This window comes from Trichogramma pretiosum, unplaced genomic scaffold (genome assembly GCF_000599845.2).
Source record: "Trichogramma pretiosum strain Unisexual culture from Peru unplaced genomic scaffold, Tpre_2.0 scaffold2, whole genome shotgun sequence".
In the NCBI taxonomy this organism is placed as follows: Eukaryota; Metazoa; Arthropoda; class Insecta; order Hymenoptera; family Trichogrammatidae; genus Trichogramma; species Trichogramma pretiosum.
The window spans coordinates 1,147,688-1,166,082 of record NW_019641687.1 but is presented as its reverse complement, the minus strand read 5'-3'; the positions used below and the strand labels follow the sequence as shown (position 1 = coordinate 1,166,082).

The window sequence follows — 18,395 nt, the reverse complement described above, 5'->3', positions numbered from 1 at the left end:
AGTGACCTGCAATGTCACCTCGAGTAGCGTTTTATACTACAAGACGTCGGCAACGCATAAAAAGAAAAGTATTATACGTGTATAATAGACTTTGCATGTCTCTGCTACGATGAAAGTCGATGAGTGTTTTTGGAAAACTTTTTCAAGCCTATGAACCGAATCTCGCGTACGCCGGCTTCCAAAAACAATCCTGCCTAAATGTCTGCGAGTGCATTAAAATGTATAAAAGGAGCCAAGTCGAAATTCATCTGAAATTCAATTAACTCTTATTTATACCTTGCGAAGTTTGATCATAACCGTATAACTTTTTCCATAGCGGACATGAACTGCATCAACATCGTCGACGATCCGCATAAATATGTAGTATGTGCTTTTTGACAATTCTCTCTTAAAAATATGATGGCCAGATCGTCTCATCGCAATAAAAGTGTTGAAAAGTCGTTGAGTATGATGTATTCGCATCATCTCTATATTGGGCGCAAATTTAGGAATTTATAATAACGTTATATTTTTTGAGTCGTGTGCAGCGGACTCATTGTTGTAAATGCATCATAAGTTTCATTGCTATGATTTTTAGATGTAAGAAAAAGTGATAGTCGTGTAAGGCGCATTGGATGAAACTCTAAGAAAATGAGATCCGAATAAAAATGTTAATATCATAGTTGATTTATCAAAGGAAAGTAAATTATTCTTCATCAACAACAAAATAAATATAGGTCGACTGACTATGATACACAAAGGCACCAAAGTGTCATAGAAAATACATCGAAATCATAATCAAAATTTCATTCATCCAGTTTCAGAATTTGCTTACACACACGTGCATAAAATTCGTCTGAACTTTACGTAATTTTCTATCACTGTTAATTTTTTTTTATCAATCATTATTAGTGTTCTGAGTTATAATAATAATTAAATTTTATTTATTTGAATATTTATTGAACTGATGAGAATGAATGAAAATATGCTTTAACATTTGGTGAGATATCCATAGACACTTATTTTAAGGGCACCTACAATTTGCGGATCAAACTTTACCATCATACAACACATTATTGCGAGGTATATCTCGACGCGCAGACCAAATCGATCCTCATTTTCTCCTTCTCACTCTCTTCTCGATTTATAGCAAACCATAAGTTTCGCCTCTCTATATACAGGCAAGAAGAGGCTTTAGCCCACGTTCGACGCTTGTTATTACATTATACACCCTTTCTTAACACTAGCCAACCGGACCCCGCTTGATTTTTCGCACGAGAGAAAAAGAAATAGGTGGAAGGTGGCAAAAAAGAGAGAGACACTCGCGCTATACACTGTAATTCCGTGCGGGTGTGTGCGCGTAGCCGTGTAAAGCATTTAATTAACGAATTACCCGCGCTACTCGTCAAGATTTTATCGAGTTTACGATTGTGGGTGTCTTGACGTGCGGAGCGTACTTATTATATGATCGCACCAACGCGTAATGATTTTAGTTATTATCACGCGGTGATGCTTGTGTTTATTTCATATACATCGCGAGCTTTTGTTATACGAGACACCATGCAACGATGATTCAGCGTAATACGTACATACATTACTTTCGATTACTATTCGACGATCCGATGATTGCTAAAATTACAGCTTGTTATCTGTAAATTCTCATGCTATTAAATCTATACTCAAGTGTCAATAAATAAAAGGAGAGATATTTGAAATTATGGAAAAGTTGAAAAGTAAATACAATGAGTCGTGATTGTATTGTTGCAGGCAAGGGACGCCTTTACCCGGCGTACAGCTTAAGCGGTAGCGAGGGCGAGGAGACAAACAGCATCAACAATCCTCCACCGAGTCACCGCTCAAACACGTCGGGCCGCTCGGGGGGTGGTGGCGGCGGTGGTTACACCGGCCACCATTACAGTGCCACAGGCTCGCACAAGCGCTCGTACCAGCACCACCATCAGCAGAGGGAACAGCAGCAGCAGCAACTGCAGCAGTCGCGGGAGCATCCACTGTATCATGTACCGAACAGTGGTGCCGGCCTAAGCGACACTCCGACTTCGGGGAATGCGTCCGACGAGACGCTCACCGACAGCGAACTGACCAACCTCGCCAGGGACTCGACGCTCCTCGTTCATAATGGTGAGTCAAATATCTACTCATAATACACACATGCTCGATGAATTTCCCTTTTCCACTTTGATGCTTTATGAATCACGACCTCCTGAGCGGCTCTGCATCTTTTTTTCCTATAAACGCCGTATGAGCGAACGATACGTATAACAGCACATCGCTAAAAGCCTTCGCTGAAAAAAATCCTCCATCCTTCTCTTGATATATGCCATATCAGGGTAATGTATAAGCTCATGTAGCTAAAAAAAGCCGATTGCTCCCCATTTATGGAACGTTGACAGTCGAGTGATCGATGATTGTCCAAATGCACAAAGAAGTACCAAGTCCGACAAGTCGTGTACATGCATAAAATATGGAAAGAGCCTCATCAGCTTGGTCAACAATGTTTTCTCATTTTAATGAGAAAATATCAAGTTGTCGATTCGTTTTTCAAGGAAATTTCAATAAGCTATTATTCAGGTTTTGAAAATAAAAAATAAATTATAGATTCAATCGATTCATTCAATGAAATAATATTTAATTTTATTAGTCTACAATGTAATTTATAATGGGTAATTAATTTATTCAGAGCTTTTGGGATAAAATATTATTTAAAATTCACTTGCAAGTTTGTTCAACCATACCATTGCGGCCGCACTGATCGATGAGTCACTTTATAAAAAATATCTTTACAAAATTCAATAAGATGTTAATTTTACAAGAAAGAAATTCAAAATCGACTAAAATTTAAAGTTCTGAGGTGTTCTCATATATTGTAATGAGTTTCAATTTACTTTTAATAAATTTCCCTTTGAGCTATGACTATTCTAAAACAACTCAAATACAGTAAGGGTGATTTTAGATTTTATTTAAGTGATATTTCATTTTATATGTCACTCTAAATTTTATTCTCAATTCTTTTACTTCTCTCTCATTGTTTATGAGTGAAATATATTAGGGTGTATGTGCTGATTCAAACCAGTGACTGCACCCACAAAGAATTTAATAGGGTAAGCTACCCAATAGATAAACGCCCTTCCCGTAAATTTACAATTGTTTATAAGGAAGTTAAAATCATTATCTATTGTAAAATAATTGTAAAAATCATCAAAATAATCAATCATCCATATACTAAATGCCCGTCATCTGTTGCTTTGGTTACTCTACTATACCGCTTATAGTTCGACTTTTTAAATTTGAAATAAATATTAAAGTCATTTAAATTTTTAGTGTAAAATCGATATTCTAATTTTGTGTTCCATAAGTATGCTGGAGGGAAATATAATAAAAAATTTTATTGATATATGGCTCTGAGGCAAAAAAATTTTCAAAAGCTTTTTGAAGAAATTCCGTGGGTTAGTGGGTATAAGTAACATTGAAGCTAATTAATATCTTTTGAAAATAAGTAAGGCTTAAAGAAAAAATATTCATACCTTAGACTCTTATTTATGCAATTATGGGTGAGTTAACACATTTTTATTGGAAAAAGATTAGATTGAAAATTGTTTAGTTCAGAAGTTTCAATATGATGCATAGTATAATTTTCAACATGTTCAATACTTATAGTTGACATTCCATTTTATTATATTTTCACTTGTTAAAAAACTTTTAAAATAAAGTAGTTAAAGGAGAAAATAGTTGAAAGATTCAAGAGGGCATTTATCATAGCTGAAGCTGTACGTAAGCAAATGTGCGTATGAGTTTGTATATGTACGCGTGAGAGAAGAAAACTAGTGCAATCAATCACGAGACATGACAGACCATACACAGACTTCCGCAAACACCTCAAATCTTATGCATCGTTCTTCGCGCTTTGTGAGTCTGTACAGACGCGCGTATAGATATATATTAAGGTATATATGGCTTCTTTTGTTCCTTCTTTATGCATATACAGTAGGGTAAGAAAACGACGACGGCGCCGTCGATCGCATCTCGCGTGTCTTATGCGCTTATACGTTATGTGCGAGGGTATAGGTAAATGAACAAAGCCATCCATCACACCGAGCTGGCAAGAGATGGCGAAGCTCGCGGTTACACGCGCTTTGACTCTGCTCACATGTCACCCAGCAAGTTTGACCCACTCTGCCGTGCTTGCCTTCTGCATCGTATAGTCAAACGCGGCTTTTCACGCATCTTTACCTTTTTTTAACCTATATGTCTTAGCTATATGCGCAGAGAAGTCAAGAGGGAGAGGATCATTCAACTTCTGCGCGGAATTATTTGGAAAAGGAAAATAAATTGAAGCCAAGAAGCCGAAGTAAATTTGTATTTCGTTATCCTATAAACAGTCCTTTATTTCAAACTTAAATACGCACGTTAATCTCATAAGCGTCATATAGGAGCACTTATCCGAAAATTAATCACTGCTCCAAACGCTTGAACCCAAGAATCTTCTCGCGCGCTATGCCGTGCGCGCTGTGTAGCTCTAAGGTAAAACTCAAAATCCTCATCAAGCTTCAATCTCCTTGTCTCGAAATCTTCTTTAAACTCCGATTATAACTCACAAACTCCGCCGCCGCCACCGCCGCCGACGCTGCTACTACTACTTCGTCGTAGCTCGACGTATACCTACTGCAGATACAAACGTGTTCAATCCGTTATAGGTGAAAATCCACGAGCTTGCGTCATCGTCGATGGGTTAGCGTATTTAATTAAACTGTTACTTTGCACATTGATTGCCAAACTTTGAGAGGGGAATGGAGAGGAGGAGAGCGAGTGAAGAGAGATAGAAGGAGGCGGCAAAGGACGCTCGCAAGATTATCGAAGTTTAGGCGCGTATACCCTTAGCAGCACCCAACTCAATATACCAAATCTGGCCATTTCTGAATAGAAATGCCTTATTATGTGTACTTTGCTGTACCTGAGCGTGCTGAAAATTGCACATATGTGTATCGAATGCAGCATTCATGTGCCGTGCACCATCGGGAAATTTATCCACATCGATCGATCGTTTCAATTAACTGTTATTATTATTATTTCAAATTTTAAATCGAAAAAAATTTTTGAATGGGAATTCATATGTTTATGGCTACAGCGAGAAGCAATAAACTAATTTATTAATAACCGTACGTATTCACTAGACGTCCTAAAGTTTCAATGAACTTTGATATTAGGCGAACTAGTCCGTCAAACTAATCTAACTGGATATCAGACGTTTGAATTTCTAACAAGAAACCGGTAGCAATCGTTATAATGTATGCGCGACGCAGGGGGAAAGCTTATTGGATTTGCTAGTTCAGTATGTGAAATGCATGATAAATTATTGTAACTAGTTATTATATCTAGATTGGCTTCCGTAAATGAGTAACTACATTTCCCACTTTTTTTTCGTTGCCATTCAAATTCGGGATCGAATAAATTATTATATACGTGGCTATACGTATATATATCTTTCTATCTAAATTTTAAATTTCGCACGAAAGTTACACTTTCGGTATTCAAAGTCATAACTATCGAAACCTTTACATTTCCATTTGGAAGCAGGTGGCCTGGAAGGAAAACGTTAGATACATGTAGAAAGATACTTTTCATCCATCTCATAGCATCGGGAGATGAAAAATAAAATAAAAAAGATGAAAAAAAACCAGAAGCTTCCAGGATCTGGTAAGATATCAAAAAACGTCGATTTGTGAGGTGCTGCGAAAATTTTCCTCCGACAAATATTCAGCGCTGAGAAAAGCTCGACTCTTTTCGTGACATATTCGTGCGAACGAAACTGATGCATTCCTTTGAATTCACTGCGGCTCTGCCAGACTTCTTACCAATAACTATATAGATGTCAGATGAAGACGAGAGTCCACTCCTTCGTATTACTTTTCATTTCATCGTGCGTAAAATGACGATACTATTTGTGTTTTATTCCAATTAAAAAGGAAAAATAGAATGTGATTCGAACAAATTTGTGTTTGTAACTTATTTATTTTACACAATCTAAAAAAAATTGAATGAGAACTATTACTTTCGGGGCGATATCAACATCTTAAGCCGAACTGTCTTCTGCAGGTCTTGAAGCTTCCTCATTATCAACCATAGCATATTACAGCGGAACCTATCTTGTTCACATAGAATATATTCTCTCTCTTTTGCTCTCTGCGTCTGATGTATATATCGACACACGAGCGCGCACCAAGCGAGAGTTTCATTTAAGTTAGAAATTGCTTCTTCCGTAGCGATGATGGGCTACAAATTGGGCGTAAAACTGAGAGAGATAGAGGGGCACGACACTCTAGCAGTGGCAACAGCCTAAGCTAAAGAACATTCAACGCTATAAAAAGACGAAACTAAATCGAAAAAATTGAACTGCTGGGAATAAATAAATTTTTTTTTGCTTATATATTTTTCGAAAATTTAACATGATTTTCTTTGTGGCTTATGTTTTGGATACCCAGGCTTTAACGTCGATATTTCACGTAAACATTTTTTTCCAGCTTTTTCTTCTTTTACAACGCATTGGTCTTGGTTACATACTACTTTTTTTACCGTAGAGAACTTTTGTTGATTAGTGAAACTTTCAGTTTCTCGCTGTATGCGCTTTTTCTGCTTTCATAACAAGCGTGGTTAGCAAAGTTAAAACGATATCGTAAATTTCTAGATTATTTCCGTTTTTATTCTCGTATGGTTATATATCTATTAAGAGTTAGCATAAACGATAGTATAGACAGTAGAGATTAAAACAATTTTTTATCGTGCGTTATGTGAGGTTTAGCGAACTTTAACATGGGATATTATTTCTATTTTATGCTTTATTCCATGGAAGCAACACCTACAGTTTAAAATATTTTTTGGAATACTTTATGATTATACCGTAGAAGCATTAAACCTATAAAGAAAATGTACGAGAAAAATTATTGAATTGAAATAAAAAAATTGAATATATTCATATCTGCCAATAGTTTTTGTTTTTTTTTGTGTGATTGTCTTAAGAAGGTAATACAAAACAATTTATTCTCTTTGCATAGTGAAGAGTTAGAAACTGTTCACAACTGTAGTAATGACGCAATTATAGTAGTACCACTGTCATTATTTGTTTGAAACAAATTTTATCAAAATGAAATTTTCTGAAAAACAATACAATTTTACGAAACTGGAAGCGAGACAAACGTACACAAATAGCTATGAGTGTGCAAAAAATGTGAAGAATTTCTTTTTGTTTCCGGCAAAGAAGATACTTTCTTGACCACTTCACCCAATTTTCGAATGAATTACATTCCTCGCTTTGTTGTGGAACCAAAACTCTGTCTCTCTCTTTCTTATAGTCCATCTACTGTCATCTGATGAATCCTCATCTCGTTTTACGCAACAAACGGACAACTGCAGCAACGACGACGTTGAGCGACAATATGAGTTACAAGAAGAACATTCTTCTCCTAACCGAGAGACTATGCTTGCAGACTGATCCTTTCGGCTTGTCTTTGTTTCTTCCGTGTTTGACTACCACACTTCTTCTATACTGCTACTGATTCTACCCACTGTTGCTTTTCTTTATTCGAACTTTTGCTCTGTGTATGTATTCTTTCAAGCAGTGCTTGCGTATTTCCTATTCTGCTTTTCTTCTTTTACCTAGCAAGAGTTGCTGCTGCTCTGCAGCTGTAAATTGCATCCCAAGGAAAGAAATAGCACGCTTGTCGATCGTGAGCTTTTGTACGAAAACTTATTTTTGTTACTAAAAAAAAACAATTTAAGTTTGTTTTATCAATTTAAATAAGTTTATCAGCATTATTCACAAATAATTTTTTTTTATTCTCAAATTATTTACTTGTTTCTATAATGCTATATAAAAATTGGACATTAAGTGGTAAACTCAACAGTTGAACGGGTTTTGAATAGATGGAGTTTCAAGTATTTTTATGATTATGAAAATTATTTTATAATATTCAATGATTGTAACGATTTTAAACTATTCAAAATACCTTACTGTTATTTCAAGTGCACAAAATTGCACTTTTGCGCATTAATGGGTTAATTATTAAATGTTCCTTGCTAGAATTCTCTACATTTTAAAAAACGGCCTTATATAATTTTTCTAAAACCGTGCTTTGACACATACAATTATATTGACTTTGCCACTTGCAGATTTACAGATAAAAGAATGACCACCATCGTGATGGAGATTGAGAGTGGTATCATCGTATTTAAAGTGATTGAAATAGGTTTAAATTATTTGAACCCTGGTTAACTTATAAGGACATTTAAAGTGCACTTAATGTTTGCAAAATAATTGTGCCATAAAAATCGTCAAAAATAATCCAATAAATAACTCGAAATTTTAAAACATTTTAAATGGTAATTTTTTGGTCAGCAGGCCATTATTATTGTTGTGAATTTCTATTGACGAAAAAGAATATTAGAAAAATACAATTGAATATTGTAAATAATATGTAATAATCATTAAAATAAATAATCATCTATCCATTAGGTCACTCTTTCTCTCTAATGAGAATAATTATACTTTTTCAAAAGTTTCTGAGATGTAAACCGATCGTAGCAGCAGAGGAAAAAATGATGTTGCTAATTTTCGGCTTCATTGCTTAAAAAATCGTTTCAACAGAATTCCTGAAGCAAAGTCGGCAATACATTATTCGCGAGCGTTCGCAACTTTGAATAGCGCAATCAGCAATGCAACTTATTTTTGTCGCGGCCTGCCGACTGGCGCACACGGTCAAGGCGCGCTCGCCTCGGTGATCCCTTCGACTTTTCTTTTCCTCGTTCTTATATTCAACGGGACATCTTTCAAGCTCTCCCTCTCTCTCTCTTTCTCGCAGAGCTATCCCTTTCTTGCAATTCCTTTATTTTTTTTCCTTCCGCGTCATTCTTAAAGCCGCGACACGAGCTCTAGGTAAAGGCGCTGCGCGAGCTCACTATATATATATATAGCCGTCGTCGTCTTCGCCGCCGCCGCGTGCAGAGTAGCCAGAGAGCCGGCCTGACATCGATGGATGAGAGCGAGCGCTTATCCGCTTGATTTAAGAGCCAGAGTCCATCGCCGCCGTCAGCAGCGCGCGGCGCAGCGCTATATAGAGAAGCTGTGCCGCGTCTATCTCCACAGGGAAATCAATGAAAATCCGTGCAGAGTACAAGCTACCTATTACGCGCGAGCTCACTGACTGAAGAATCGTTCCATTGTCGCAGTCATTGACGATTTATTTATTTTTCTCTCTCTCACTCGCTTTCTCCCTCCCTCTCTCTGTACTTCTCTTTCTCTCTTTTCCTTGGCTTTAGGAGAAAGAGGAACGTATTAATGACGCGAACCCAGAAAGTAATTGTCATGATGCCGAGAGAGACTAGATAGATGTATTGAGCACTGACTAAAATAAAGATCCCGCATCCTCGTATGCATCCTTCGCACGCATAGCAAGAGTCCGACGTATTGTTGAATAATTGTGCTGCTAGACTCTATAACGGTACATAAACGATTCATAAGTTTAACGTGTCTTAGACTCGCTACACAGTCAATACAACGTGATTTGCAAAAATTATCAATTCAATGTAATACAAGCTCGAACAAAATAATAAAGATATCGCATGATGAACGATCAAACTTCGTCGACAAGCGAATTAATTAAATTCGGTTAAAAAATATTGACTAAGCGCAACGTGGGGGCTTGTTCCGTTGCCAACTCAATTTCAAATAGTAATTTTACTGGCGAAAAAACGCTTCTGGGCCCTCCTAGCTCTTCTATGGCAAACAAGTGAGTATAAAAAGCGCGCGCGCCGTATATGTTTCTTCGTTGGGGCACACAAAAAGTAGGGGAAGAAAACGTAAAAGCTTGGATGTAGAGAGAGAGAGAGAGAGAGAGAAAGAGAGACGAAAAAAAGAAGCAGAAGCGCTTCTGCGTACAAGGCAACGAAGAGAAGTGCACGGCAACAGCAGCAGCACGGCGGGGAGTGAAATTTTATTTGACGACGACGACGTCAACGGAGGAGGAAGTATGAAAGCTCTCGACAAAAGCATGGAAATGAGCGAGTGAACCTAATTCGTAAACAAGCTACCTCTTGAGTATTAAGAAAAAGTAAAAGAAGCGCTCCGAAGGACGAGATACTTTTCCTCTTCGTGAAAGGTGTATGCCATCCCCTGTCCCTCTTGCTCGAGTCGTGCTATACGCGCGTACACACACGCACACACATATAAGCACGTGAACTCATCTTGCAAACGAAAAAAAGGATATACACACGTATATAACTCCTGTATAGAACGACATACTTGGTTAAATATCGCAATTGAAATTAAACTCGGAGCTATTATGGATGCTGAGATATATGAGATTCTTGTGGGTATATAAGACGGGTTTGATTTCCTTCATATATTTAAACATAAATATATACGCACGAGCCTCAATAATGCGCGTATGCGTCAAAGATCCCACGACACTGTACGCTGTAATCGTTCACGGAATTCAATCATTCTTCGAACTTTTTTCAAAATGTCTATCATTGCAACTCGTTGAGCCATTTACAGGACTTAACCATCCGTTTCTTTTTGCTTTTCGAACAATTAATGATACATAAAAATCATCCGGCAATTTATTACATCGATACTGAGATGAAGTGAAAAAAGTGTATTCAGCATTTTAACATAGTTTACAAATGTGTAAAGAAAATTGACCATTCAAACAAGAGTATAATGGTTGTGTGTGTGTGTTTTTTTTATTTATGTTGGATATTTGAACTTGAAAGAGAATGCGCGTGTATTTAATTATGCACCAGAACTTTAATACTACAAGTGGTTTATTAAAAATTAAACAACAAATGGTTTTTTTTATAAATAGTTCATTATTTTTTCATTTTTTAGAAACTTCTATACACTTCTATACTTATTTATGACTTTTTCTAATGATCTCGAGCCCGGTCATGCAGCGAAACTCCTAATTAAGTTTGGCGAAAAATTCAAATAAAATAAATCATGCGAGCGAAACAGAATAGACCGAAGCTGACGAAATAGTGCTTGATCATTGCTAAACCTATGGATTCTGGACTGCTAGTAGCAATTTCCCTCGAGTAATTTAAAAGACCTCAGGAATCGCATCGTCGACATCGTCGTCGTCATACGGTATAGCCTCTGCCTTCTTTGCCCCCCAAAAATGGCACGTCTAAGTACAACAGGGACACAAAAGGGGTATATATTATATGAAGTTCTCAGCCTACCGGTGCTGTCGCTACTGGTACTGCTGCCGCGACTGCCACTACTTATGTAGTGCGAACTATACGTAACTGCTCGCGTATACTCATTCACATCTGTTTTGACTCCCCTCCAGGGCTCGGGTCTTGATTAAAACCCAAAAGGGTTTCTCGTTTTCCCCTCTCGCCCACTGTACTCCTGCTACCTTCTTTATTATTTAACGCACAGCTCTCATTAATTATCGAGCGTCTCGCAGTCTGCGGATTACCTCGCGCGCCTAGACTTAAGACATAAGCAGGAGGTCCACATATACACACAGACACACAAGTGCCGGCAAGTCTGCGCTCGTACACCGCAGTCTAGGCACTATAAGCAGCGAGATATACATCCTTATTCGCAGAAACTTTACATTTGCGCACGGGCCAAGTGTAATTGCTGACGCTTTATTATGGGTCGAGTCTAAGCCCCCCCCGTAACTAAGCGGAGTATATGAAATTTTTAGCTGTCAAATATAAATTTTAACGGCGCAGTTTAACGCTCTCGTGAGGTCGCACTGCGTCGTCGCGTACAACACGTCGCACCTTGGCAGCAGCAGCAGCAGCAGCTGACTTATCGCCTTGATTATTGCGAATAATATCGAGCCAAAGCTCATCCATGCTGCTGCATGACCCCCTCTAGATGGGTGTTGTGTGCGCGTATAACACATAAAAATGACCCTGCGAGTGCACTACGTTCTATCGCGCGTATCAAATAAAACAATCAAGCGATAATATCGCTCGGAATGTTCAACATTCCATTCACACCTTCATTGCAATTTAAGAACATCCTTTACTCGTTCAACCCCTTCATAAATTCTTATATTGTCTTTTCCGTGAGCACGCACACGAGCTTTGAAACAAAGGAAGAGTCCTTTATATTGAATACATATACGCTCCATCCCACCTTTTCTCTTCTGAGCAAAAAGACCAGCTCGATGTACCAGAGGAGTAGACTACATAAATATATACGTATATATATATTTTTCCTTGGCAATTCGGCTTCCCCTTCTTCGATATAATTTACGTGTCCAGGTTAGAGCACATGCAGCAGAAGCCAATTATTAGCCACGAGCAAAGTTCCCCTCGATGTCCTGCTTTCGCGCCCACACACATACTATCGATCGCAAGTTTACTTTTCTTCAGATCGTTATCGTTCTTTATAATATATAGAATAGAAAGATAGAAAGATAGAAATAGAGATGCAAGAGAGAGAAGCAAGACAAAGAATATGCCAGAAAGAGAGCAAAGTAAAGCTGCTAATGAACCATGATTATTCACGTTAAATTTGGTTTATTTTATTTTAAATAATTCAATAAATGTCTTTTCATACAATTATACAAGTAAATTTTTAAATTGAACTTGTGAGTCAGTTCAAAGAATGAAAATTCATTCAACTTTTTGGTGAAGCGAAATGTCAACTTCACCTTCCGTTACTTAATCCTTTACATCTTCCTCCTTAGTTTCATCAGCCATCTTGAGATAAAGATTCCACTGAGCGAGATCAGTTTGTATCGGATAAGCTTGTATATTATGCAAAATAAAAGAAGTCATCGGTGTGTATATGTATGCAAAACTCAAAACACGCAATCCTTGGAAAAAATAAAGATCAGGTCAGCACCAGCCTCATCGTGCAATCTCTGATCGTATGTGCATGTGCCCTCTTATGCCTGTGAGCCGAGTCAAACCGATAAATTAGGCGGCAAGTCTGGGTGGCCTCTCCCACGCGGCCTTATACGCGCGCAAGGCCACATGAGGCCGCACGGACCTTTCGCTCTTTCTCTTTACAATTCGACCGCCTAAAATTGATTAATTCTTCTTCTTTTTCCATCCCTTTAAACGGAGAGAAGCCTCAGGAACATCGGATTTATGTTTAGCTCGTAATTCTTATCGATTTTAAAATTGATACTTTGAGATGATTTGGGAGGCTGCATAGACTCGATGATATTAATTTCAGAGCAGTTTGTGAAAGATGATAAGAGATTTCGGAGGATTTGGTTTTTATTATTGATACAGATATTTTCTGCGTTAAGAATTCCTCAATATCAATCACATGCAAGAATTCAAAAAAGGGATCATTACCTAAAAATTAAATTCATTCACGATAAAATCAATCAGTACAATGAATTACGTCATTATCTATGTTACATATTTTGTTTAAACGCGGCAAATTCAAAGAGTACTTAGCTATAAATAGCCATTTTATGTTAGACTTGAATATATAAATGTGGCCTATAAATGCGAAAGTGACCAAAACAACAGCAGGTCTCTTGGAGTTTGTAAAGATGTGGAATAAGACGACAAGTTACAAGATTTTGACCGTAGATAAACGCTTTGCGCGCATCTGTCTCTGGTTTACTCTGAAGGACGTTAATTGGACTGCCGATGGCCTCGTTACGTGTCCTATCTTCTCCCTCTCTCTGCCCTCCCCTCTTTCTTTGCGGTCTAATTAAACGTCTACCGGCCCTATCCAAAGTAGAAAGATGTAACGCTATTGCCCTGCGTTGAACCTTTTGTGTAGCGCGCAGCTATGCTTCCCTATGATTCGCAAATATATACATGAGGTGTGTAGGAGCGAGAGAGAGATTTTTCCTGTTTTATTTTCTCTCTCGTATATCGATTAAACTTTTTTTCGAGAACGCATGGGAAGCTTGAAAGATGCGGTGAAAGTTGATTCAAAGAGATTGAAGAGCTCGCACTTGTGTGTTGTTCGTGGGAGGGTAGATTGAGCCATGCGATCGCTTTGAGAGCTGAGTGTGAGTGAGGTCAGTGTCACTGTCTCTCTTGAGCACTGAAAAACTTTAATATGCAAACTCATGAGACTTGTAGCAGCTGCGCTATCATTTTCATCGCCGCGAGGAAGGCTAATAATTTTATTTTTTATTCAATTTTAACGTTTGCAATCCAGAAAATCCAGAAGCTACGGAAGCATATTTTTGAATATTATCTGGAAAAAAGTGTTTTCTTTACCTGATGATAAAGTTCTTTCGAGAGCACTAAACCAAAGCCTCGTGAAAACTTATTACCACTTATACGAGTGAGAAATAGACTTAGTGCTGGGCGTGGTAAATGTGTTTGCCACAGAGAGACTGTCCATGGTAATTACAAGTCGAGTATAGTATTAAAATTAATTTATAAGACGCCACACGCATAATATAATAAAAGTTCGTATAAATAAACAAAACATGATAAGCAGCTATAATTTACGGACGATCTCTATAACATAGAATACTTGTATAATGCATAAGGAGATAAGGAGAGGCTGTTATTTATCTTAAATAGTATCATAGATAAATCGATTTCCCTAATTACCCTGGCTTTTTTGTACCAATTTTCATGTTTTCTGTATTGGGTATGCTTACATGAAAGTTTTTCATTACTTACGGCAATTTTCCGTCTCACCAAAAACAATAAACTGAAAATAAGTTTCAATATAAAAATGAATGTAATTATATAAACAGCGGGACTGTATTTTATTACCATTTTACTGTCTTTCCGAATAAATTTATTGGTTAATGCATCGAGCATGAAACAATAAGAATTTGAGGTCATAAAATTGCTATGCTTCGAGTGAATACGTTTTCCTTTCATTGGCGTCCATGCAGTATAGTTGTGCTAGTGCTGGTATAATTTACAGAGAGCTTTTCGAAAAAGGTGAACTTTTGCTCTTAGACCTTTCGTTGTAAATACTGTCAATTACCACTGCGCCGTTGTCGTCCTCGTCGTCGTCGCTGAAACTGTTGATGCTACATATATTTAATAAATATATAGATATATACATACGTATATAGTGCTTTTGGCTTCTTTCTATCTCGCTCAATTGCCCTGTTGGTGACACACCTTAGCCTCGTTTTTACCCCGGTCTTTTTTTTCCGCTCGAGCTTTGAGCGGTGACAAAGAAAAATCTCATCTTAAAAGCTTTTATAACGAACCTATTTAGCGATAACAGTCTAGATTGCTGCTACTGAAGCGCTGCAGCTTGAAATAATAACGTATCACTGCAAAGTTTGCTCGCCTTGTTGATCGTCTCCTTTTCTCCTCTTGAAAACGATAAAAGAAGTAATTTGTTTGTGCAGTCGATTTTATAATAAAATATATATAAAAGAACTTGATATTCAAGTATTTATAATGCAATATACATCACGAATAACCACGATTATTTAGAAATATTCTGGAAACTTGGAATAGCAATCATAAGTAAATGCGTTTACCACAGTATTCACAGCACTCTTTGATATGCATTTATTGTCTTCTCTTTACGAATGAATAGTAATGTTTTTTTTTTACATTATCTCAATTTTTAATTGCAGAAAAAATTTTCCAATTCACTAGTAAACCGTTTCTCGCTTTTAATTTCTAATTTCATGTTTAAATTTTAATAAATAAGCAAATGTTCCGAAAAAAACTAACTCTACCCTGAAAAAATACAACAATTTTCGGTGACAAAAATCGGTCTACTTGATTGTTAACGGGTTAACTCATTTTTCGATATAAATAAATCCCACTAGCAATAAGTAATAAGTGGATCCTCTGATCTGCTCTGAGTTTATGTTGATTTAAACGTTATTATGGCTTTATGAATCTTGAAATATTCATAAAAATTGAACTATATAGGGTTTTTATGTATTTTACACTTTGAAATGCGCCGATAATATACAGTATTAATGCTTCGGCGAGAAGCAACCAAATTGTAAACTACTGATTTAATAGATAAGTTTGATATTAAATATCGAGTCAGGGTATTCAATGTTTGTCGCAATAGAGCTTGTCAGCAGTTTTTTATACTTTGGGTATCCCTAGACGGATGGTTTTTTCCACAATTTATGCACTTCAGATCTTTGGTTTTGATTTCAATTTTGGATTTTTCAAAAGAAAAAAAACTGTATAGAGCAGATGTATAACATTAATGAAGAAATCTCTATTTGATTTACGACAAATGTCAAGTAACCACATACAACTGTAAATTGACCATAAAATTCTCTAGAAACAGTAGCTTCGACGAAACGACGAAGTCGATATTTTTTTTCTTGTGTCGAGCTCAATCATTGGCCATTTACAAGGCAAGCTTAAAACGAGCTTAGACTTTTTCAAGTACAACGGCATTGTGTGACGGTGGTGGTGCTGCTGTGTGCAGCAAGTCTCGAGAAAAAGCAAAGTCCCATCTATAACATATACAGCACGTACGCAAGAAAAAGAAGGATTATAACGAAGAAAGACTGTAGCGAGAGAGATGCGGCGACAACGAAAAAGAAGTATATAGAAGATGCAGCGGAGCTGGCCGAGCTCGGCAGAAAAAAGAGTTAAAGAGACGCTACCTGCGTGTATGTACGTACTACATACTCGTGCCCACACTGCACACTCACACACATACAGTAGCTCGTCGCGCAGTACCAATCTATGGATATAAATAAGGGGGGTAATTACCATACCACGGCAGCAGCGGCCAGTACAATTAAACGGGAGCCGCTCTCGGCTGAGTGCCCCTTGAAGCTACACCGAGATAAATTGGGTCGCCCGCGGAATTTACATTTCCATCCCGCTACTGACTCGTTACACGTGCTATATACATGCGGCTTATATTGTATATATATTCTCTCGGCTTCTGTGCGCACCATCCGCGTATGTACATACGTATACACTGAAACGAGAAGCGACTTTTCTCCTCCTCCTCCTCCTCCTCTCGTTGGCGCGTCCCTCTCGATGGCTGTCTTTGCGGACTGGTGAGCTGCGCAGCATGTGTATGAGGTACGGGTCTCAAGGCCGCACTTGCTAGCAGCCAAGTATAGACGCGCGACACGAGAAAGCGTTTAGCGTAACGTATAAATAAAACCAGCCGTACGCACTGCAGTAGTTGGGCACGCGAACCGACTGATAATACGTCTGTCTGTTTGCACTCAAGTCGCGCCCTCTTTCAATACTATACCCCCGTCGCAGAGGTCCCGCTTTCCATGTAATCGTCAATTAAACCTTCAACCGTACCAATTAATTAAGCACTGATTACTTTGTATTTGCCTTTTAATATTAAAAATTTAGTCGTCGCTGACGCGATATTTGCGGCACGCACATCGTAGCTTACGATGCATTGCAAAACAGTCGCTCATCGACCTCCGCAACTGCAAATAAGCTCCAACTCGTTTTCCTAAATGCCTTACGCAATATTATATACATTAAAAAGTTGAGTTTTTCGCCGCGTGCCGCCCCAGTGGATGTCAATCAAAGCTACGAACACGTGTACTCGCTCGGGCTACGGCGAGCTGCTCTCCGCCGTATGGACGTCAATTGCAACGCAGGGCGCTGCTGCAACGACGTGTATATACATACGGCAGCGCGGCCAGTTATTTAGTCACGCGAGCGCGAAATACTCGCCCCCTCTAAACGTGCATAATAATCAGAGAAATAAGAGAGCCTATATACGTGTGCGGCAGCCTACGCGCAGGGTGAAGACTGTTAATCAAGCCTGGGTCTAAAAGCCACCCCCTTTGATGTTTTTGGTGATATACGATGTCGCTTATATGTGTTAACGTACGTTCGCTGCAGTATACCGTGTACTTGCATACCTCTTCTGATGCATCGGCATATAAATACAATTGCCGAGATCCAGATGTTACGTTATACTTCGCGAATACGACTTCGCGGCCACTGCACTCAACAGTTTTCGCTGCTTTATTAAAGTAAGGATCTTGGTTCGCTACTGTTAGCGCTCATAAATTAAATTCCTCGCCACTAACAGATAAAATAATAATAACCCTTAGGTTTTAGATAATTGCATATTTTGAGATTTCTTTTTCTCCTTGGAAACTATTACTTATACTCACCGATGAACATGATACGAGCAGATCATTCAAAATAATGACTTTTACTTCAGCTAGCAGAAAAAAGTGCGAATTTATCATTACTAGCCCTAGGCGCCAGAGTAATAATCTGCTTGATTTTTTCCTTCATTAAAGCTGGCGCGCGAGGGTGCGCAAAAAAAATAACGCGTGTTTTTGCGCTGCAGAGATAAGAAAACGTGCGGGTTGATATTGATGAGTGAGTGGGCGTGGAATGCGTGTGAGGGAGAAAGTAAAGAATATTTTATGTGTGTGTGCGTGTGTGAGTGTGGTGAGCTCAATGTAGTCAACTGCGTATACTGGGCGTGTTACATGTTTACAGTTAAG

General features: G+C 38.1%; 1 protein-coding gene across 2 annotated transcripts in view; it reads left to right on the top strand.

Annotated features, from left to right (window-relative positions):
• Positions 1 to 18,395, top strand: part of LOC106655227 (teneurin-m) — a 373,791-nt gene that overhangs the window by 72,177 nt on the left and 283,219 nt on the right. For both annotated transcript variants that reach the window (XM_023461460.1, XM_023461459.1), the window contains exon 2: positions 1,747 to 2,118. In XM_023461460.1, the coding sequence (XP_023317228.1) occupies positions 1,747 to 2,118 (372 nt within the window). The remainder of the gene's footprint in view (positions 1 to 1,746; positions 2,119 to 18,395) is intronic.